This window comes from Entelurus aequoreus, linkage group LG09, assembly GCF_033978785.1.
Source record: "Entelurus aequoreus isolate RoL-2023_Sb linkage group LG09, RoL_Eaeq_v1.1, whole genome shotgun sequence".
Lineage (NCBI taxonomy): Eukaryota > Metazoa > Chordata > Actinopteri > Syngnathiformes > Syngnathidae > Entelurus > Entelurus aequoreus.
Window position 1 is genome coordinate 24,362,048 of NC_084739.1, and position 25,248 is coordinate 24,387,295.

The 25,248-nt window shown below is 38.1% G+C and overlaps 1 protein-coding gene across 1 annotated transcript in view; it reads right to left on the reverse strand.

The window, feature by feature from the left end:
* Positions 1 to 1,123: 1,123 nt before the first annotated feature.
* Positions 1,124 to 25,248, reverse strand: part of kcnk12 (potassium channel, subfamily K, member 12) — a 75,678-nt gene continuing 51,553 nt past the window's right edge. Inside the window, exon 2 of the mRNA XM_062058397.1 lies at positions 1,124 to 2,791. Within this exon, the coding sequence (XP_061914381.1) occupies positions 1,914 to 2,791 (878 nt within the window). The 3' untranslated portion in view covers positions 1,124 to 1,913. The remainder of the gene's footprint in view (positions 2,792 to 25,248) is intronic.

A 25,248-nucleotide genomic window follows, 5' to 3' on the forward strand; every position in this document is an offset into this window, starting at 1 on the left:
AGCCTGCGAAATCCCGGAGAGACTGATAAAGTCAATAGTTTCTATTTTATGTTAAAATAAATACCTCCCAATCTACTCATCATCAAAACTAAAGTTGAGGACATAATTGTTTATTTTTTTAATTTTTTTTGAAGTGGTTAACTTATTTTTACACTTGTATGACAGTTTAGCATGCTAAAATGTTCTTGAACACATTGCCTGTACAGTTAAAATAGGTTGAGCTTTGAATTTCTATTTAAGTTCAAATTTTCTATTGAAAAAAAAAAAACCCAGATCCGGATGTAATAAAGTGATGTTTGTCCTGAAATGGATACTTTGACAAAACTTTAATTTAAAGCAGATTTTCTACCTGGATGCACGGCGTAAAAACCTGTAATGCAAAACAAACGTTAATTCTAATCAGCCAAAACTAACCGAGCTTGCAAACTGCATTGTAAATTATTTAAACGCTTACTGGATGTAATGTTGTGATGTGTTGTGTTCAGAAACAAGGTAGTAGTGGTGTTACGTGTGGAAGTGAATGCAGTATTGCATGTGACCCGAGTGATTAAGGAACCAGAATGCGTAAGGAACAACAGAGCCTGTGGCTGCTGATTTGCAGTGGTCATGAATCTGGATTTGACAGGAATCTTTTACTACTTCTATGGACACCGCTGCCCGCCTCCCCCTTTTCTTCCCTTTAAGCTCCTCTTTGTCTATTTGTGAACATCAAACATCATCGCAGAGCTTTAAATCACAGATGCCTTGGAAGAGACACTCGCCGACAATGAAGACATTGATCGTGAAGCCTGACAAGGTGGCACAATATGCTCCGCAAACATCCACTTAGCCATTTATCCTGGCCGGCGCACTTACCTGGAAATCAGCAGGAAAATCAACCTCTGCAGATTTTCGGGGGTCATCTTTGTTTTAGCAAGAGAGGCAAAGAGATGAATCTGCAATGATACCTTTCTTGGCAAATACCCGGAAAATACAAATCAATGCAAGGGACAGGATCCTTCAGGGTTTTGTTTACCACATCTATAAATAAAGATCCAGTGTCTTTTAGTCTGCATCATTTAGCATATTGTGCCTGTAGCTACACCTACTTACCTCCCACTTACACACTCATAATACAAGAGCATAAACTCACTTCGCATTTATTTCCTTTTACAAATACATCTTTTGGGTTCAAAGAGCAATTAATTCATTGCAAAGCTCTATCGTTTGTTTTCTTTTACACAGTCAGCTGTGAGCGGAGGGAGGAAACCTTGCAAGGTGCGTCTTTTACCCTTCAAGTCAAAGTCTTTGACCGCGGAAGCATGTTCAGAGCTGATAAGAGGGCCAGTGACTCTCTGGAGAAATGGGTTTTCATTCTTCAACCCTGCTCTTTTCTCCAAGGCGAGCAAGAGAGGATTGCAAAATGTCCCTTTGTTGCCTTGTTGGTACGACACCCTAAAAGTCTCGACCGAATCTGCTACATCATACTTGAAAACTCCGCTCCTGTGCCAAGAAAACGTGGCGCCTAAAAAACCAACAGAAGTTCTCAACGTGGTGCAAAATAATACATGACATGTATAATGCATAGATTGGTATGTGCTGTATCATCCAGTGATTATACTTAGTATTAAATAAATATATTATCACCACTGATTATGGACATTCAAATAAAATGTATATACACAAAGGAGATTGCTCTGGATGCTTCTCTTGGCTTCACATGTCCGTCTCATAAGCACGCAGCTTTTGCATTTGGCGTTTGGCACTCGCCCAGAATCATTTACCCTGCTGCTTGATTACTGTCTTCTCATGCCATCGCCATCTAACAGTCATGGATCACTGCCATCACAGCGGAAATTGGCCATATAAATCCAGTCCTGTAACATTTTTACTTCGGAGCAGGGTTTCTAATGCAAGAATGTCTCACTAACCCTCTACCTAGAGTTACTGGTCTCTGCAAGTCTGTTGTTCATAATGCCAAGGGCACCGACCCCCCCGGAGAAACCGTTATGCCGTGAGCTGCCACAAACCGTCCTGGGATACCCGTTAGCAGACTCTGAAAGCTGCTTCTGCATGATGGCCAGCGACACCTTGTTGGAAGCTGCCAGGTCTTTCATAGAGATCATCTCCCCTGACAACCTGCGCCCTTCAGTGTCACTGTCAAACGGTCCATCCGAATCGGGCAGGTTACGACCCCTAGAACCCGGTCGGATGGCGTTACGTCTGGCCAGAAAGGTGCTGGCCTTATTGCAGCGCTGGCAAAATAGGCAGCTCATCTTCTCCAGCATCCAGTTGAGCACCTGCTTGATTACAATAGAGATAACGTTAAAGAGCGAATAAATGCAACACACTCCCGTTAACATGAAGAGGAAGTTAGCCACCCGGTAGAGGCCTTGGTATTCGTAAGCCTCACTCTGGCTGCTTACATAGTCCCCAAAGCCGATTGTACTGAAGGTGACGAAACAGAAGTACAGTGAATCTAAGTAACCCCAGCCCTCCACGGGGGTGTACATGGCCGAAGCGCAGCAGGAGATGGTGATGGCTGATAGGCATAGAATCAGCATCACGTGGTAAACAGAGGGCTTCCACCCCGGCAGACAGAAAGCAGAGAAGTCCCGGTCGATCCCCGGTGGGAGGAGGCCGCTGTTCCTGATTCGCCTCTCCCTCACAGCTTTCATGACGACGGCCAGCAGTGTGATGATGCGCTCCAGGAAGAGATTAAAGAAGAGAATGGTCGCCGCACAGCCCAGGAGCCCGTAGAAAATCAAGAACACTTTTCCTGCCACAGTCACTGGTGTTGTCATTCCAAAACCTGCAGAGATAGAAGAAACATTAGTCTCATTTTGGCTGCTTAAATTTTACTTCTGAGCACATACTTAGAAACTGTGTTTTTTCCAGGTACTGGTCTCTCTTAAAATAAGATGCATGTTAGATTGATAGAAGACTAGCTGTTGCTATTGACTCTTGTTTTGAGCTTTTTGTACTTCCTTCACCCGTGAGAATGGGTCATTCTACACTGATCAATAGGTCTCTGCTCTAAGAACCGTCATGCCATGTTTGACTGATCTAGATAGGATCCGTACGATAGGGAAACTTCAGGCTGGTGTTCCCCAAAAACCGGTTGCAGCATTGTTTGGAGTGAGCTTTAGTGCCAAATCTAAACTGAAAGACAAGATCCATATAACGAGGGATGGCAGAGACAGGCTGCGAAGTGGGCGTCTTAAGATGATGTATGTGTACATTTAACTGTCTGGGTGAAATTAGCCATTGGCAAAAACCTGACATTTGTACATGTTGTATATATTGTCTTTAATGTGTGCTATTCCTATTTTAGATAAAGAATGAAAAAAAGACTGTTTTCTCAGGCTGTCGGCACTTTGGCACCATAAGCGGTCTTCAGTGATTTGCAGTCAAGATTTGCAGGACGATTTTGGCCATATGGCTGACAGCTCTCTGCCCAGACAATCCGGAACAGACGTCACACCGCCTATATCCAGTCTCATAGTGCTGCCCGGAGGCCTGCCATGATTGGCGTTTTAATCATCCAATCTACTGAACACCAAACGAGAGTCAATGGCAGAAGAAGCTGTTCGGCCAACCCACATACTCATTACTGCTGCTCATCCCACAAATTAATGTTCCTTACAAAATTGGCACAATTTGAAAAGTTAATAAATAGGCTTATAGTGGCATAACAATTATTGCCAAGAAGCACTGACTAACTAACGAAACATAAATGTCCTTACTTTTTGTGCTAAGTACAGTACAGGCCAAAAGTTTGGACACACCTTGTCCTCATTTAATGCATTTTCTTTATTTTCATGACTATTTACATTGTAAATTGTCAACGAAGGCATCAAAACTATGAATGAACACATGTGGAATTATGTACTTAACAAAAAAAGGTGAAATAACTGAAACATTGTTTTATATTCTAGTTTCTTCAAAATAGCCACCCTTTGCTCTGATGACTGCTTTGCACACTCTTGGCATTCTCTCGATGGGCTTCAAGCACACCTGTGAAGTGAAAACCCTTTCAGGTGACTACCTCTTGAAGCTCATCGAGAGAATGCCAAGAGTGTGCGAAAAATTTATCAGAGCAAAGGGTGACTATTTTGAAGAAACTAGAATATAAAAAATGTTTTCAGTTATTTCACCTTTTTTTTGTTAAGTACATCACTCCACATGTGTTCATTCATAGTTTTGATGCCTTCAGTGACAATCTACAATGTAAATAGTCATGAAAATAAAGAAAATGTATTGAATAAGAAGGTGTCTCCAAACTTTTGGCCAGTACTGTATGTACCTTATGATTCCCTGCTGACCAGTTCATAGTGTACCTCCTCTCACCTAAAGTCAACTGGGATAGGATCCATCTCACTTATGACAACAAAGGGCCTGATCTACTAAGATCAAAATACCACATGCTAAACAGTGTGTGCAAAGTATAAAATTGTGTGCACTATTCGTGGACATTTTGCGGGTGATCTATAAAGACTGCTTGTGCAATTGATGAGTGCAAATGTGGTGAAGACCAAGAGGATTTTTCTTACACTACCAGTTGTGCCTAAGGAGACATTCATGACATCATATGGTCCATTGAGCTGAGCTGTGTTGTTTCGTAATGTTGTGGAATATGCAGTACACATCACCTTTTCTGCGTGATATTAAAGTTCTCACATCTCTTGAGTGTCTAGTTTATAGAAAATCGCTATATAAATCTAATCCATTATTATTATTATTACGTCCTCCCCAGTATTGTGGGCGCTCTAATAATCAGCATATATTCTGCACATACATGAAGAACGAAACACTCTTTTGCTTATTTTGCGCAACAGCTTAGTAGATCCGCTTTTTGTGCGCCATATCAAGTTTGCACTTGATTTAGTACACACAAACGTTTAGCACATCAAGCCCTAAAGAGGGTAAGCAGTAGAAAGCCGATGGTGGTTGCCATCAATGCTTACCACAGCAAAGAACCCGTCTTGCGCTCTCTGAGTTGGATTTGATTAAAAATGACATCAGAAGTGGAATTGTATAGAACAGGGGTCGGCAACCAAAAATGTTGAATATTGGACCAAAAATACAAAAAAACAAATCTGTCTGGAGCCGCAAAAAATGAAAAGCCGTATATAAATCCTATAATGAAGGCAACACATGACGTAAGTGTCTATATTAACTATAATAGCCTACTATCAAAATGACTATGTGTCGCAGGCAAAAGCAAATCTTCGTTGACAGAAATGTTGAAATGTAATATTTATTCTACACATTTTTACAACATTAGAAACCATTAGTAAATCAAAGGCTACTCAGAAGGTGAGATAACTCCTTGAAATTACTGGTATAGATATTTGTGTCCAAGTTAAAGGAAACGGCAGGCTGTCTTCTTTTAATAGATTTATTACAATCTTTGGCAAGCTAGATAATGTTTGCTGTGGTCTGGAACAACATGGCACAAAAACAACTATCTGAAATTCAGCCAATATTGCATACAGATAATCTGTCATGAGACATGCAAAACTAAATTATATACAAAGAGGATAAAAGTAAAGGATATTCAATTAGCTCAAATATACCTAGAAATGAGGCATAATGATGCACTATGTACATACAGCTTACCTAAATAGCATGTTAGCATTGATTAGCTTGCAGTCATGCACTGACCTAATATGCCTGATTAGCACTCCAACAAATCAACAACATCAACAAAGCGCACCTTTGTGCATTCACGCACAGCATAAAACTTTTGGTGGACAAAATGAGACAAAGAAGGAGTGGAAGATTTTACATGTAAACAAACTGTTGTGTCACAGTCCACCCTATGGTGAGTTCAAGAACCACCGAAATTAGTAGGACAAAACAATGTTCACCAAATACTCTCATCAGTGAAGCATACACACAAACATTAATTGGGAAGGTTTGTGTCATGTTTGTCCTCAAACAAAAAACATACAAAAAAAAATAAATTTCCCCCCATCTATTTTCATTTTCAATCCTTTTTTAAAAATGCTCCAGGGAGCCACCAGGGTGGCACTAAAGAGCCGTAGGTTGCTGAACCTCGATTTAGAAGTAAGGACATATTTATGTAGTGTGTCCAGTTGGACCCCTGGAATATCTTTGAGGCACTACGGCAATATGAAGGTCCTGAGTTCAATCCCGGGCTCGGGATCATTCTGTGTGGAATTTGCATGTTCTCCCCGTGATTGCATGGGTTCCCTCCGGGTACTCCGGCTTCCTCCCACCTCTAAAAACATGCACCTGGGGATGGGTTGATTGGCAACACCTAAATTGGCCCTAGTGAATGTGAGTGTGAATGTTGTCTGTCTATCTGTGTTGGCCCTGTGATGAGGTGGCGACTTGTCCAGGGTGTACCCCGCCTACCGCCCGAATGCAGCTGAGATAGGCTCCAGCACCCCCCGCGACCCTGAAAGGGACAAGCGGTAGAAAATGGATGGATGGATGGAAGGCAATATTCAGATACCACTACCTGGAATTTTGGTGTCTAGGTCAGTATACAGTTTTACAACTATTTCATATTATATATTTAGACTATTTTATCATCATCCATCCATTTTCTACCACTTGTCCCTTTCGGGGTCTATTTTATAGTTAGTTTTGGTTTTAAAGTACCGCAAGTTTAGATTTAAAAGTCCTCTTATTGGCGTTAAAACCAGAAAATCCCTCAAGTGTTATGCAGTGGACTTGTAGACCATTACAAAACACAACCACAACAATAAACATATTGTTTAATAAATGCTCTTAGTGACACTGTCAATAAAAAGAGATCATTATTCAGAGTTGTGTTACAATGATCAGGAGTATCTAATGTGGCATCTGCTCTCACTGTTGCTTGAAAGGGAACATTCAAGGACAAAGGGGAGATCAGAGTGTCAGTAAAAAGCCTTGGCCAAGCTTTTTTCCCTCCCAGTTTTCGCGAATGCCTCCCGCTATCACTTGATTTCCTACTCAATTATTTTAAGTGTTCAAGCTGAGCTACCGAGACAAGAGGAGAGGAGCACATTATTTCAGTGTCACAGGTGTGCCTCTGATGTTTGCATCGGCAGCTGTTTGAGACTGGAGCGCACAAAAGTTTCTTGAACAATGTTCATTATTTTAAGTTAAAAAAGCACCACATTCACTGATGGGTTTAATTTGTAACTTTATTCATTTTTTTTAAAGCAACAATAACAAAAAAATTATCTAAGAATTTAAACGGTATGCACTGAGGATGGGAATAATAACCTTTTTTTTTTTTACCATTTTTTTTGTCATTTTTAAAGCTAAAATGCCTAAAATTGCGGCAGCTTTTTCAGAAAGTTGGAACGTTTTGAGGCTTATTTTTTTTCATTAGCAATGGAATCATCTTGTGATTTTATGAATGCGTTATCAATGTTTTAAGTGTTACTTGTAACCTTAACCTCAAAAAGCCCTTGGCTTCAGCAAACATGGGAAAATACAAAACCCAAAACCAGTGAAGTTGGCACGTATAAAAACAGAATACAATGATTTGCAAATCCTTTTCAACTTATATTCAATTTAATAGACTGCAAAGACAAGATATTTAATGTTTGAACTGAGAAACTTATTTTTTTTTTGGCAAATAATCATTAATTTTACCACTGTGTTACATGGCCTTTCCTTTTAACAACACTCAGTAAACATTTGGGAACTGAGGAGACCATTTTTTTGAAGCTTTTCAGGTGGAATTATTTTCCATTCTTGCTTGGTGTGCAGCTTAAGTTGTTCAACAGTCCGGGGTCTCCGTTGTGGTATTTTAGGCTTCATAATGCACCACACATTTTCAATGGGAGACAGGTCTGGACTACAGGCAGGCCAGTCTAGTACCCGCACTCTTTTACTACAAAGCCACGCTGTTGTATTATGTGCAGAATGTGGCTTGGCATTGTTTTGCTGAAATAAGCAGGGGTGTCCATCATTGGCGTTGTTAGGCCTATTTTAGGGGGGCTCAAGCCCCCCTAAAATGTTCTTAAGCCCCCCTAAATAATTTGGTGATAAAAAATGTTTTTTTTAAAAATCTATTTTTTTTTTTTTTTTTTTTTTTTTACAAATACATGCCGACATATTTATTATAAAGTGGCCCGAATATGAGTTTAAATAAATAATAATATAACCTGTCATTATTCACTCAGTTTCCCCTCACTTCATAGCGTAAGATAGAGAGCCCCTTTAGTGCGTCGGTATCCAATCCATTCCACTTGTTCATATAGAAAATGCCCACATCACTCAAAATCCAGTCCGCATTATCTCTGCGACCTTCCTTGCGGTCCTGCAGGTGTACGAAGCACATTAGCACACAGCACTGCAGAACAAGAACCTTGTGTCTGCAATTGTAAATAATTTAGTTTTTAAGTTTTGTGTTTCTTGTAGAATCCATATACAGTTAAAATAATGAAAAAAACATCATTAAATATATTTGTTTTATTGTATTGTTACATTAATAGCTGTTGTATTATTATAGGATGGCTTGTTAAACATTTCATAGGATTTTCAGAGGGTGGAAAAACCAAGACATTTAATATAAAATGTAAAATGAATAAATACATAAAAAGAAAAAGAAAGAAAATGGTTAAAAGCCATCGTCCCGGGAGCATTTAATTTCGTCCCGTGCATTTTTTTACCGTCCCCGTGACGACGGGACTACGTTGATCTCAAGCCCTGGAAGTTACATTTTATTAATTGCATTATTTGTTTCAGCATTGCACTTTGAAGATGGTCCCTCAGCTCTTTGACAGCTTTGGCTCTTTATCAGATCAGCAGACAGTCGGACTCTAAGTCTTTCTTATTTACAGTATATACAAAAGTTTCTCATTTCTATTCAGACTTCCATATATATTTAATTTCCTTAACGGCTTGCCATAATATATATATATATATATATATATATATATATATATATATATATATATATATATATATATATATATATATATATATATATATATATATATATATATATATATATATATATATATATATATATATATATATATATATAAATATATTATATACAAGCCAAATTATCCCGATCCAGATATTACTTTGATTCAAGTAATTAAGTAATATTTCCAGGGCTTGAATTTACAACCATTTTAGTCACATATGTGCCCAAAATGTAATCTGTGCAACTTCAAAATATTTGGGAACAAACAATTATTGTATTGTGAGCTAAAGTGGTGGCATTAGCCTCTATGTTGTGAATGAATAACATAGAGGCTAATGCCATGACTTTCATTGTGTTTCAGTGTATCTTGAAGGATCATGCAAGTAATTGTTTCTTGTTGATGCTGTAAACAAAATGTCACTGTGCAAACCCATGTTTGTTGTTGTACTGAACACACATTGAAAATAAACCCACTGAAATAATAATAATAACAATGATTAATTTCTAAATCTTTGTAAGCCGTTTGTGAAGTTTTGTGCTCGTGCGCTACGTTCGCTCGCATCCTGTGCATCTCCTGGGGGCTAAGCCCTCCCCTGTCCTTAAAACCTAGTGACGCCCCTGGCGTCCATGAAAAAGACATTGCTTGGATGGCAACACATGTTGCTCCAAAACCTGTATGTACCTTTCAGCATTCATGGTGCCTTCACAGATGTGTAAGTTACCCATGCCTTGGGCACTAATACACCCCCATACCATCACAGATGCTGGCTTTTCAACTTTGCGCCTGTAACAATCCAGATGGTTATTTTCCTCTTCGGTCCGGACACAGTTTCCAAAAACAATTTGAAATGTGGACTCGTCAGACCACAGAACACTTTTCCGCTTTGCATCAGTCCATCTTAGATGAGCTCGGGTCCAGGCAAATGCTGCTCCTTACCATAACCTGATCTCACACACACACGTACAATATACACCAGTGATTCCTCACCAAGAACCACCTCAGAAAACACTTGGCTCTCCAAGTACCACCATAATGACCAACATGAAAATACAGTAGCGTAGTAGGCCATTGTATTCATTAAAAACAAGACACATTTATTTAATAACATTTAACACGTATATTTAATATTTTTGGCCATTGTTACTTGCACATTGTGTGAATAGTAACACTGTGTTAAAATATAGAGAAATAAAACACTGTAAATAATTAATCAAATCTTAGGCATACCACTAGATCAGGGGTGTCCAAACTTTTTCCACTGAGGGCCGCACACTGAAATATCAAAGCAAGCCGGGGCCATTTTGATATTTTTTATTTTAAAAAACAATACAATATATGTATAGAAAAATATACATTTAGGCCTCCACTCAGGCTTGATCCTGGGGACCCCAAAGGGTTTAGGTAAAAAAATATATAAAAAATGTGTCAATATTTAATATTATTATTATTATTCAAGGTCTAAATCTCCAGATCAACAATAGGTCTATCAGTCAATATAAAGTGTTTTTTCAAGATTTAAGTTGTATGCTCTTTTTGTCAAAGAAAACCCAGTTTTTTTTATGGAAAAAACACAAAATATGCAATATTTTCCCCCAATAACATTTTAAAGTGGAATATTTGAGATTATATATTAATTAGATTCATAGCATAACTCATAACAACAGTAATTCATTATTATTTTTGAGCAACTTAAATAGACACTTAAAAAAAAAAAGTCCCACTAAAATTATTGGGGATCCAAAAGGGTCCTGCTCGGTAAAGTATTAAAAGATAAATCATACTTTTTAAACTTTTAACACAATAGTCTCAAGATCAACTTCAGATCTGTCCGTCAATTCTAACTTTTGTTGTTGTTTATGTTTTTTGTTTGTTTGTTTTAGGCCCTTCTTTAAACAAAACAGCTTAGTTTTTTATATGGCAGACACAAAATATTTTCCCCAAAAAATATTCCAAAGTGGAATATTTAATGTGACGTAATTGGAGCTTTGAATAGGTCAGTAATTCATAATGACATTGATTTTGATTCATTATTATTTTTTAAAGAAAGAAACAGCCTGCATGGCAGCTTTGTGTTATTAGAGTAAACATTGCAACATGTTCTTGTTACATTTCACCTGTTTGCTCTTTTATACCACTTTTTATGTTTTTTATTTTTTTAATCGTATTTTTAGAATGTGCCGCGGGGCCGTAAAAAAATTACCTGCGGGCCGCAAATGGCCACCGGGCCGCACTTTGGACACCCCTGCTCTAGATGGAGCCCCCGTACCACTAGTGGTACATGTACCACCAACTGATATACGCACACTCTCATATTAGTTTCCTAGCTGGGTATTTGTCAACAAATCAACAAATGCTGAAAATAATAAACATTTCCTTGACCTTCCACTTCCAGGCCAAGGTGATGTGACGTTTTTTCCATAATGCCAATACTTCATCTGAGTCTCTCTGCAGGCCAGCACTTTTCTTCCCTTTTTTTGTTGTTGCACAGAGCACCTTTATAACCATCCTTGGCAAGTCATAAATGACATCGATATCAAGACAACACTTCCTTTATGGCACCCAAAATGGCTTTTTCGACCTTATCTTGCTCGCTGACGAGCACTCTCATGAGGGCTGTTGACATGCTGGGTCATTTAGATCAGCACTGATTGACACAGATGGAAGGTGTAGCATTGCACACACACACTTGTGCATTTTTGACAGGCTGTGCACCAGACAGCATTTTGATAATGATCTTTAAGGAGCCAAATAGCACGCGCTAAACAGCGTGCGCAAACTCTAAAATTGCGTTTACTATTGGTGGCAATTTTTGCGTGTGATCTACTAAGACTGCATGTACAATTGATAACTGGTGCAGACCGGCACATTTAAATGAGGTTTTTGTGTGTGCTACGCACATTCATGTTGTCATGCACCTACCTGCTGCGTTTTGTTTTCAAACATGCAGAAGACATGTGCCACTTTTTATGGGCATTTTAGAAGCAGTCCTGCAGTGCATCCACATGGAACTCCCTTTTTTAGCTCTCTGAAAGTGCGCTCATGGAAGATTCTTGCACAAACTGCGTGCGTGCCATGGAATGTTCCAGTTGCAGGAAGGTGCATATTGCAATAGTTTTTTTTCATGGATATAAAAATACACCAAGATGCATCAATTTAAAGGGGTCATATTATGGTTTACTTTTTTTTTTAAAACACTTTGTTGTGGTCTACATAACATGTGATGTTGTGCATAGGATATATTCTACAGGCCATCTTCAAAATTAGAGTTGTCCGATAATGGCTTTTTTGCCGATATCCGATATTCCGATATTGTCCAACTCTTAATTACCGATTCCGATATCAACCGATACCGATATATACAGTCGTGGAATTAACACATTATTATGCCTAATTTTGTTGTGATGCCCCGCTGGATGCATTAAACAATGTAACAAGGTTTTCCAAAATAAATCAACTCAAGTTATGGAAAAAAATGCCAACATGGCACTGCCATATTTATTATTGAAGTCACAAAGTGCATTATTTTTTTTAACATGCCTCAAAACAGCAGCTTGGAATTTGGGACATGCTCTCCCTGAGAGAGCATGAGGAGGTTGAGGTGGATGGGTTTGGGGTGCGGGGGGTGTATATTGTAGCGTCCTGGGAGAGTTAGTGCTGCAAGGGGTTCTGGGTATTTGTTCTGTTGTGTTTATGTTGTGTTACGGTGCAGATGTTCTCCCGAAATGTGTTTGTCATTCTTGTTTGGTGTGGGTTCACAGTGTGGCGCATATTTGTAACAGTGTTAAAGTTGTTTATACGTCACCCTCAGTGTGACCTGTATGGCTGTTGACCAAGTGTGCATGGCATTCACTTGTGTGTGTGAAAAGCCATAGATACTGTATTATGTGATTGGGCCGGCACGCAAAGGCAGTGGTAAGGTTTATTGGCGCTCTGTACTTCTCCCTGCATCCGTGTACCACTCCATACAGCGGCGTTTTAAAAAGTCATAAATTTTACTTTTTGAAACAGATACCGATAATTTCCGATATCAAATTTTAAAGCATTTATCGGCCGATTATATCGGCAGTCCGATATTATCGGACATCTCTATTCAAAATGCTTCCTGACTGTCTCTTCAGGATGCGCCGTTTTGTGGGCTGTTTCATTTACGTGCCACCACTACGATTGCGTCTTCTCCCTGCCAGCCATGTTGTATTTATTATTACTTCCATATTGAGTCTAATGACAGCTATAAGTTAGAACTATACGCTACTTTGTATTAAAAATGGCAACAGTGGAGGATGTATGTGCATGTTCGAGCCAATCTGCCCCACAACAGCGTCGGACTACAATGGCGGACTCATGCAAAGCTCTTCGGGTAAACCTCTACCATATAGAGACATATCCGCTGATGTCACATGTGGAACAAACACATTGGACAAATTACGAACGGCTCGTTCGGAGAAAGTATGAAGGAAGGCAAGATTGATTTATAAATATCTCTGCCGTGCCTCCATGGTTTGATTTCAAATTTGCGAGACAAATGCAGATCTCAAATGCACAAAAAGTAAGAAAAGTTTTGTATAGTAGGCCTCATTGAAGTTATCCAGCAGCTATCAAATTATAAAATTATATTGCTGAACAGACAATAGTGTAATATTAAAATGTTGACAAGCATGCAGCGATTTCTGCACAACTGCAGCTTTGCGCGTTCTTCCTAGACGTACAAAATATATACGCGGTTGAGTCTTGATAAATCACATTGTGTGTGCTAAATAATTATATTTGCATTTCCCCTCCCGGTACTGTGGGCGCTCTGATGATCAGCAAATATTCTGCATATTAACGAAGACAAACACGCAAAGTGGATGGTGCTCTTTTCTTTTGCTCACTTTCCTTATTAATTATTCAGCATCCCGTATGAAAACAGAGCATCTTCTTCAAAGGGAGCAAAGACCGTCTCTCATTACCCAGCAAATGACCTCAGATAGGCAAAGGCACCAGGCATCGATTCAGCGTAGCGACACAGAGCCATTACTCCAGAGCGGAGTGTCAAGACGCATTAAGGACGGTAGAAAAAGAACAGAATGCAAAGGACAAGCGAGCTGAAACCAAACATGATGACTTTATCCGCGTAGATTCTTGAGTAGATTAATGACACTGCAGCCGACCTCAGTCAACACTAAATCTCTGCACCAGCCAGAGAGTCGTTAAATATGGCAGAACCCGATAAGGCAGAAAAACGTATGTGCTAATTCCACCAGAGACCACAGCAGCATATTTATTCATTAACATTACCCAGAGTATGCTCATGCAAATGATGTTAATAGCTAATCATTCTTGCAAACATAATTACACACCAGAGATTGGACCATTTGTATCTATGGATTAGTATGTGGCAGTTTTAGGAGAAAAAGAAGATGCTCTCTAATGGTGATAAGGCAAAGGGACAAAATTGGGGGGTGGCTAAAAAATAAAATAAAAAAACAGATTGTGTGATTTAGTGGTCACATGTGCTCAGCAGCAATTAGAGGAGGCGACACAGTTTAAAACAGCTCTCATGCTTCAGCCAAATGGCAGATTACGATGACTCAGTAAATTGGAGCAATGCAACAAATCACTGAGAGTGTCGCTATTAGAAGTATCGATAAACTCAATTTCATTTGCTCGACACACAATAATCAATCAATACCTTTTTAGTTCAAAATCAAGGCCCTGGAGGATGAAGCACAAAAATAGAGAGGGGTTAATAGTATTATCGGCAACCAACAAATGTCCTCTACTGTTCCAGTAAGACTGTATGATTAGAATATCAGGTGGAAAGGAAATCAAATCATGGAATTTACAGTCCTGTTATTTTCAGCAACAGGACTCGTAAGTACACATGCACAATATCTGTTGGACAGGGTTGATGAAAACTCGCTCTTGTATTGTATTTTTCCAACAATATCTTTATTGATTTTTTTACGGGTTTTTGTGAATAAACAAAGACAGACCAAAGTAAAATAAAAAGGAAAAGACTTAATTGAACAGCAGTCCTCAGGGAGTTCGAAGTATATAAAAGTTTGGATTCGTATTTTTTTCTGCTTTTTTTTTTTTCTTTCCTTCAGTCCTAAAAAAAATAGGTAATGTGTCATGTTTTAATTTGTTTTAATTATTTAATATGTTTATTTATATTTAATATTTTATGGAATGCCCATTTAAAATAATTATGGCATTTTTCTCTTTTTGAAAAACAATGCGTAAAATTAATTGACAATTTTAATTGATGATTAAACTATCAGCTCATTGTAGATTTCTAACACAACAACGGTTATTCTATGTATCAGATACTTTCAACACTTACTATGTAAGGGACTTTTTTGTTGCTCCATTTCTGACCATGACTTTAGTTGTGTTACTCAGAACAAAAAAAAAATGTTGAAGTTTTTTTTATGTTAAATTTGAATATTTTAGTTTCAATTTTAAATTCATATATCATCGATACACTGGCAAAATGTTTTAGTTAAGAATGGATCACTTTTTTTTTAAAGTTTGTTGCTCAAATCTCTCAATCAACTTCAGTCCTAAATACAAATTGCTAAGATGTCATGTTTTTAATTATTCATTTAACCATTTGAATGCCCCTTTGAACTAATTATGTCAGTTTATTTTGAAAAAATGTCATTAAACGAGTTCTCCACATAGTAATTGTTAAAGGGATGGCTTACTACCATACTAGTGTGACAATCAGGCCTAATAATGCATAAGTTTAGTAATAAAACACATTTTGATGCATTTTTTTTTGCTGTGTCAGATTCCAAATCTAATAGCCCATTTTTAAGTCCACATTGACTACTATTATTACTATGATATTTAACTGTACAGTCATGTCACAATTTAATCATGCATTTTCGAATTTCAGGATCCCATTTTGAAGAAAAAATGTAAAATGTTTCATACTGAGAGGAGACAATTTTGAACAAGTGTTCCTCACAGGGCTTTGACACAGTGGTGGCTTTTTCCTAAAATAATTTTTTAAAAACCCATATGAATCCAAAACATTTTTATACACACTTGGAACTCTACATCAAGGTGACACTTATTTATGAAAATTATTTTCCAGCGTATCGATGATATATGAAAGAATTTGAAATAGAAATATTAAAACTGAACATGAACAAATTCACAGTAACGCAACCAAAGTTATCGACAAAAATAGAGCAAAAAAGTCGCCAATTTGCTCTGAGGTATTTATTCAAGATTAAAAGGTCAAGGTTTCTGCATACCTTCAAAATCCTTAGCCCTCCCTCCAGTAACATAAGTATTTTTTTCCAGTGTGACATATTGTGCAGGTGTAACTAATTATTGGTCATGCATAGCGTTGCAAAATTCCGGGAATATTCAAAGTTGGAAACTTTCTGTCACATTTTGTTGTTGGTGACGAACCCCAAGATGCAGAGAAGGCAGGCTTGGTAAAAGAAAACATGGTTTAATGTCCAAAAGTAAAAATAAAGAAAAGACACAAACCAGGAACTAGGAGCCAAACTGAAAAACGGGAAACAGGATCCAGCAAACAGGAACTAGGAACAAAAAACAGCACGCTGCCAACAGCTACAGGATTCAGGTATAAACGACAAAACAAGTAGGATCTACAATGACAAGTATTACAATGACAATAATCCAGCACTGACTGGAGGGGAAGGCAGGTTTAAATAGCAGCTGGCTGATTGACACCAGGTGTGCCCAGGTGCCAATCAGCCGCAGCTGAGGGGAAGCAGCACTCAGGGAGACAATCAGGAAATAACCAAAATAAGAGCGTTGACAGGAAATGACAGAGGAAAAACCAAAACATAACTAAACTGTCAGGGACAAGCCTGACACTTTCCATGAGAATTAACGGGTATATATGGGAATCAACGGGAATTAATGGGAAATTAATGGGAATAAACGTTGAATGCAACATGCTAGATCTTGCAGCATGATTATTAACTAAAACAACCTGATTTAATGCAAATTCAGAAGAATTTCAACCCTGAACTGTGCATTCCTCCATCACATGTGCAGTGCATTCTTCCATCACATGCACAGATAATTCCCAGCATGCTACACACTACAGCAGGGCTATTTGAGCCCAAGGACTTCATCCAGTCAGGTAAGTGTTGATGATATTACTGGGGTAAATATATTTGATATATGGTATTTAAGTTTAATAGAGGTGTAATTGTTTGTTACTGTATGACTGTAGACTACTCCAGCAGACTTCCACTCAAGCTAGCTAGCTGTTCCTGTACTTGTTAAATGATTTTGGGGCCAATATCTCTAGCTAGCTAGGTTTATGTACCACCACAGTCTCATAATGAACCGAAAATATTTCTCCGTTAGCCGTGATGCTAATTTTTTAGTAAAAGAGTGCGGGTACTAGACTGGCCTGCCTGTAGTCCAGACCTGTCTCCAATTAAAAATGTGTGGCGCATTATGAAGCATAAAATACGACAACGGATACCCCGGACTGTTGAACAACTTAAGCTGTACGTCAAGCAAGAATGGGAAATAATGCCACCTGAAAAGCTTCAAAAATTAGTCTCCTCAGTTCCCAAACGTTTACTGAGTGTTGTTAAAAGGAAAGGCCATGTAACACAGTGGTAAAAATGCCCCTGTGCCAACTTTTTTGCAATGTGTTGCTGCCACTAAATTTGAAATTAATGATTATTTGCACAAAAAAAAATCAGTTTCTCAGTTTGAACATTAAATATCTTGTCTTTGCAATCTATTCAGTTGAATATAAGTTGAAAAGGATTTGCAAATCATTGTATTCGGTTTTTATTTACCATTTACACAACGTGCCAACTTCACTGGTTTTGGGTTTTGGGTTTTGTACTTTTATTTTTAAACCACTTTATATTTCTGAAATCCCAAAGTGCTACAGAGTAACTCACCAAATCAAAAAAATATTTCCTTCAATTTCTAATATTTCTCATCACTGTTCAATCCAGAAATGTATTGAACGATAAATTACTATAAGATAGCTAAAATGGCCTAATGATTTAGTCCCAGTTCACTTATACAACAACGAAAAGGATAAAGTGTGCTAAAAAAAAAAGCATATTGATTATGAGCGAATAATTAGCCATCATAGTGCTGATGATGTGTGACTGTGGCTTTAGAAAGATGGAATCTAAGGACACTAATGGAATATTCCACATAGTTACAGTATAATAAGTACATTCACTTGCATTTTGAAGTAGCGTTGGAGCTAAATGTCAATGACTGTTACTGGGAACATCTCCCAACGTCTGAGGATTTCGAAGAGTCATCATGAAAATGCAACTACGAGACCAAACTGTAACTTTTTATTAGCACCCCGTGTCTTTGATTAAATTGCTTTGTAAACAAGCTCCCTCCCTGTTCAACGGACTGCATCCCACCAGTGGGAGTATAGTCCTAAATTGGTCTGATGAAAACAGGAGAAGAACACGCCAGCCTTGCACGCTGCTCTGATGATTGTGTTTCTATGACCAACAGGAAATCATTAGTCATGGGCACCATGGTGGGGGTCGGTAGAACGGGGGCAGAACATAGTATGGCCGGCTTAAAGGCAGCATGGCCAGACCTGAGACATAATTACCAGACCATCTGCCGAGGAGCGAACAAGACTCCCGCAACTGTACTTGATTCAAAAAAGCTAAATATTCCTATTAATCAGTTTCTCCAGAAATTGGCGATCACGGCAAGTCATGCAAATTCAACCTCTTCCCGTGAATCATGCGTGGCCTCGCAATTTTCCCGCATATATGGCCAATCAGCGTGAATTTAGACAATGGAATTTGTCTCTGAGCGGGGCTCAAACGCACGTGTCAACTGTCTGATCAAAACTTATGTTTGTTTACTGTGTAGATGATGCAGGAACAACATCTTGTGAAAATATATCAACTCCTTCTTGCTCAAACGACACAGTGGTCGTACTTTCTGGTATCTCAGACCTACTTCCGGTTCTTATCTACGTTGCTAAGCCTTCTGGCTAGTGTTGTAGTACAAAACGCAAAACCAGTGAAGTTGGCACGTTGTGTAAATCGTAAAAAAAAAAACAGAATACAATGATTCACAAATCCTTTTTAACCTATATTCAATTGAATATACTGCAAAGACAAGATACTTAACGTTCGAACTGGAAAACTGTGTTATTTTTTGCAAATATTAGCTCATTTGGAATTTTATACCTGCAACATGTTTCAAAAAAGTTGGCACAAGTGGCAAAAAAGACTGAGAAAGTTGAGGAATGTTCATCAAACACTTATTTGGAACATCCCATTGGTGAACAGGCTAATTGGGAACAGGTGGGTGCCATGATTGGGTATAAAAACAGCTCCCATTAAAGGCTCAGTCATTCACAAACAAGGATGGGGTGAGGGTCACCACTTTGTGAACAAATGCGTGGGAAAATTGTCAAACAGTTTAAAAACAACATTTCTCAATGAACTATTGCAAGGAATTTAGGGATTTCACCATCTACGGTCTGTAATATCATCAAAAGGTTCAGAGAATCTAGAACACATTTACAAAAAAAGCCAGCTCCATCACATCCATGCATTTATTTTTGGTTAACTGAGTTTAGTGTGTTACAGAACTACGCTTTACATTATATTGTGTCACATATTTCACATAAATATTATTACTATGAACCCCATGTACACATTGCACAGTAGTTTAAATACAGGAACGTTTTTTCATCTGCAACTAGAAATAAAAGCATCTTCTTTAAAACATAATTTATAATGATGTATTATGGCATTTAAATTATAATTATATAATATATATATATATATATACATATATATATAATTGTAAAAACTACTTGTTTTACCAGAATGCTTTACTTTACCCAAGTATTTAAAATGGAAGGGAAATTGTGTTTGATTTAGTGTCCGTAAAGTATTTTCATTCTTTAAACCACAGTTGTGAAATTCAACGGTACATCCTTTCCTACGATTCAAAAACTTGCGGCTTATAAAATGGTGCGGCTAATTATGGATAATTCTTCACTAACGGCCGTACGTTTTTGTGTTCAGCAAACAGTTTTCATAAAACCTCGACAAATACAGAAATGGTGTGGTACTGTTTGTGCAATGCCGCCATCTTTTGGACGAGTTTAGTCACTGCAGGTGCTGCTGGTTGAAAACGTACTTTCTGTTTTGTGCCTTGAACCCGAAGTACAGTATATCCCGTTTCGTCTTGTATTCGTCCATAGCGTTTCTGCTCGAAAAAGATTCTTCATTTATCACTACAAGCAACATTGTAAGTTTTATAGTATAACTAAAACAATTCATACCTACTAAAACCATCCCATGTGTGATGTCTGTAGGAGTGTTTTTATGCATATTTGTACGTGCTATCGTAATGTAATCACGCTAGTGTCGTCGGCATTAGCTAATATACTAACACGTTTACAAATGTCTTTTTTAGTATTATTAACTTACGATGCCATTCTTTTTGTATTGTTTGGCTTTCGTAAATTCACCGAAACATCACCTTGGAGTTATTGGGAGAGTTATTGGGTCCATGACGATGACTTCTGTTTTGTTTGATCAGCCGTTTTACTGCCGTGTGACAGAAACCATTTGGAAACAATTAAGGTATGAAAATGAACATTTACAAAATCTTTCGTACCGGTACATATCTGCGGTTTATGGTCCTGAGCAGTCAATAAATGTACACACATTTATTTTTTTTAAAATTTGGTGGGTGCGGCTTAACTACCGGTGCGCTCTATAGCCCGGAAATTACGATAATTGTTCTTTCAATTTTCACGGGACATGTGCATATACTGCATGCAGTTGTATGCATTTCAAACTTTAATAATATTTGATCATGCAACAAATATTATATAAATTGTACGTAAAAAAAATATAATAATTAAATGCATAGTCAATTGTGTAGTAGTATCATGAGGCGATTAGACATTAATATTCATATATATTCACTGTACATGCAAACTTTTGAGGGCAGCCATAACTGCAATGTGGCCTTCAAAGAAAATGAGAATGTTTAATCCAAAACATGACACATTCTGTGTTACTTTGCTCTACAGAATTTCTCTGAATTGCAATGAGCCAAATTCCACTTCCTGTAATTTCAATTATGCGTTGTCGAGCCAATCCAATTCAAATTCCAATGTTATTCTACCCAAGAGAAACTGAAGGACTAAAAGTATTGTGCCCATTTATTAAGTATTTTGTCCTGATGGTGCATTCGATGAAGATGTACTCCGCTTCATTGTCCATCAGCAAATGATGACTTGCATGTGTCCTTTTACAGGACTCAGGAGCCTTTCAGCCCGCAGATTAATAGCTTCCCTCTGATGGATCCAGTGGCCTCGTCCTTGGCTTTCCTATGACACTGCACGTAGCGTCCATGTTTGAATAAGAGCTTAGCTACATAAGGTCCTCTGCTTTTATTCCCCAGGGTAAACACACCTGTCCTAATGGAGCCTATGAAAGCATATTCAGCAGAAAAGGTGCTGATGCAGCTTTGATACTACATTAGAGTTACAGGAATCGTTTGCGGGTAAAAATGTGACTGTCAAGTCTCTTAAATGTAAAAAAAAAAAAAGAAAAGAAAAAAGCGTGGCCGCAGAGTATCTGACAGCTATACAATTGATGCGGCAACACTGTCGTGTAAAGCGGCAAGCTGCCTCGGTTAGGTGATAAGGCAATACTCTGTCACCATCAACTTTTAACTCCCTCATCACTCAACGTGTTTTATTCCCAGTCCATGAACTGGAAACAATCCAAAGAGATCGACACAACAAAAGACTCGCAAGCTACATCATTCAGTACACCTGCGCAGTGGAATGAGACCCAATACTAAGTCCAAAGCAACAAAATCAATCATTTAAAATTTTGATTAACACTATTTTAAGAATATTATGATAATAAACAATGAAGTGCAATTTGACAAATACAGAACAACATACACCTGCAAGGTGAATGGTTAATCTTGGCAAATGAGAAGTGCTGGCTAATACAGTTTTAGACAGATTTGTCAACAATATTTCAGAGAAATACACTATATTGCTAAAAGTATTTGGCCACCTGCCTTGACTCACATATGAACTTCAAGTGCCATCCCATTCCTAACCCATAGGGTTCAATATGATGTCGGTCCACCTTTTGCAGCTATTACAGCTTCAACTCTTCTGGGAAGGCTGTCCACAAGGTTGCGAAGTGTGTTTATAGGAATTTTAGACCATTCTTCCAAAAGCGCATTGGTGAGGTCACACACTGATGTTGGTCGAGAAGGCCTGGCTCTCAGTCTCCGTTCTAATTCATCCCAAAGGTGTTCTATCGGGTTCAGGTCAGGACTCTGTGCAGGCCAGTCAAGTTCATCCACACCAGACTCTGTCATCCATGTCTTTATGGACCTTGCTTTGTGCACTGGTGCACAGTCATGTTGGAAGAGGAAGGGGCCGCTCCAAACTGTTCCCACAAGGTTGGGAGCATGGAATCGTCCAAAAAGTTTTGGTATCTTTGAGCATTCAAAATTCCTTTCCCTGGAACTAAGGGGCCAAGCCCAACTCCTGAAAACCAACCCCACACCATATTTTCTCCTCCACCAAGTTTCACACTAGGCACAATGCAGTCCGAAATGTACCGTTCTCCTGGCAACCTCCAAACCCAGACTCGTCCATCAGATTGCCAGATGGAAAAGCGTGATTCATCACTCCAGAGAAGGCATCTCCAATGCTCTAGAGTGCAGTGGTGACGTGCTTTACACCACTGCATACGACGCTTTGCATTGGACTTGGTGATGATGTATGACTTAGATGCAGCTGATCGGCCATTGAAACTCATTCCATGAAGCTCTTTGCGTACTGTATGTGGGCTAATTGGAAGGTCACATGAAGTTTGGAGCTCTGTAGCAACTGACTGTGCAGAACGTCAGCGACCTCTTTGCACTATGCGCTTCAGCATCCGCTTACCCTTCTTTGTCAGTTTACGTGGCCTACCACTTGGTGGCTGAGTTGCTGTTGTTCCCAAACTCTTCCATTTTCTTATAATAAAGCCAACAGTTGACTTTGGAATATTTAGGAGCGAGGAAATTTCACGACTGGATTTGTTGCACAGGTGGCATCCTATGACAGTTCCACGCTGGAAATCACTGAGCTCCTTTCACAAATGTTTGTAGAAACAGTCTCCATGCCTAAGTGCTTGATTTTATACACCTGGGGCCGGGCCAAGTGATTAGGACACCTGATTCTGATCATTTGGAGGGGTGGCATGTATATATATATATATATATATATATATATATATATATATATATATATATATATATATATATATATATATATATATATATATATATATATATATATATGACTAACTATGTAACTCCATCCATCCATCCATTTTCTACCGCTTATTCCCTTCGGGGTCGCGGGGGGCGCTGGAGCCTATCTCAGCTACAATCGGGCGGAAGGCGGGGTACACCCTGGACAAGTCGCCACCTCATCGCAGGGCCAACACAGATAGACAGACAACATTCACACTCACATTCACACACTAGGGCCAATTTAGTGTTGCCAATCAACCTTAACTATGGAACTATGACACATTTATTCATATGATGTGTGTGTGATTTTTTAATCATTTGTGCATTGTACCTTTGGGCATTTTATTAATTGCACAGGTAATTTCAAGCATATGTGTTTTATAAATGTGTTTCTCGAATGTATATTGTATGTTAGATGGCGTCAGAGTAAGGACTACAGATGGACATTAGCTGTTAGCTAAATCCGATACACACATCGATTCTGTTACGTCTTGGCCACATGGTTGTGGTGGTCGTGTCCCCAAGAGGCAGAAAGGACGGCAGGAAAGCATGCAGGTAATATGTTTATTTATTGTCAATAAGTGAGGGAGAAAAAAAAACACAACAAAGGGCAACGTGCCGATGGCACTGGAAACTTTGGCGAAGCTAAACTCAGGAACAATCAAAGGCTAGTGACAAATAGTGAGTGACACCGACTTAAACAAGTTGAAAAACTTATTTGGGTGTTACCATTTAGTGGTCAATTGTACGGAATATGTACTTCACTGTGCAACCTACTAATAAAAGTCTCAATCAATCAATCAAAAAAACACTGCCAGACAAAGTCTGGCGCGAGGCAGGAATAAATAGCTCTCTGATTAGTGACCAGGAGCAGGTGAGCGTCCCGAACACTAATCAGAGGCAGGTGACGGAAATCAACATCCATGGCAACCCAACGAGGGTGCTGAAACAGAAATAAACAATGAAGAAATACCAAACAAAACATGACCCGGCAACGGATCATGACATATTCTATGTGAAGACTGTATCTGGTATGCTGTCCATAGACAAAGATATATATATATATATATATATGTCTTGATTAGATTATCCAAAAAATAGTGCTCGATACCGTGGTAGAGCGTAATATGTATGTAATATGTATCCTCAGGAGATTCTCCTGAGGATTGAGGAAACCCCTCATGAAACAGGCCTGTAGAGATGAAATAGTCTTGTGATTTTTTCCCACACATACATATATATATATATATATATATATATATATATATATATATATATATATATATATATATATATATATATATATATATATATATATATATATATGTATATTAAGTTAAAGTGCCAATGATTGTCACACACACACTAGGTGTGGCGAAATTATTCTCTGCATTTGACCCATCACCCTTGATCACCCCCTGGGAGGTGAGGGGAGCAGTGGGCAGCAGCGGTGGCCGCGCCCGGGAATCATTTTTGGTGATTTAGCCCCCAATTCCAACCCTTGATGCTGAGTGCCAAGCATCCCTACAAGCCTGTTTCGCAGGTTTCCCTGCTCTTCAGGGCAACCTGCGAAACAGGCTATATATATATATATATATATATATATATATATATATATATATATATATATATATATATATATATATATATATATATATATATATATATATACAGTATATATATATATACAGTATATATATAAAATATATATACATATATGTATATACTGTATATATAATATATATGTATATATATAATATATACAGTATATATATATATATATATATATATATATATATATATATATATATATATATATATATATATATATATATATATATGTATATGCATGCGTATATGTTTGTTTAGTTTGATTGTTTTGTCTTAAATCCATATATAATTTACATACATTATATGGTGAAAGGTGCCCTGATTTACCACTGGGTTAAGTAAATGAAAGCTTTTAGAATAATTGACTCAAAGGCAATGATAAACAATCTAAAAGGGCGGGGGGTTGTTAATCAAAAATGAATAATATTATTTTTGTAAAGGCAGACTTTTTCAAGCAGAAGAA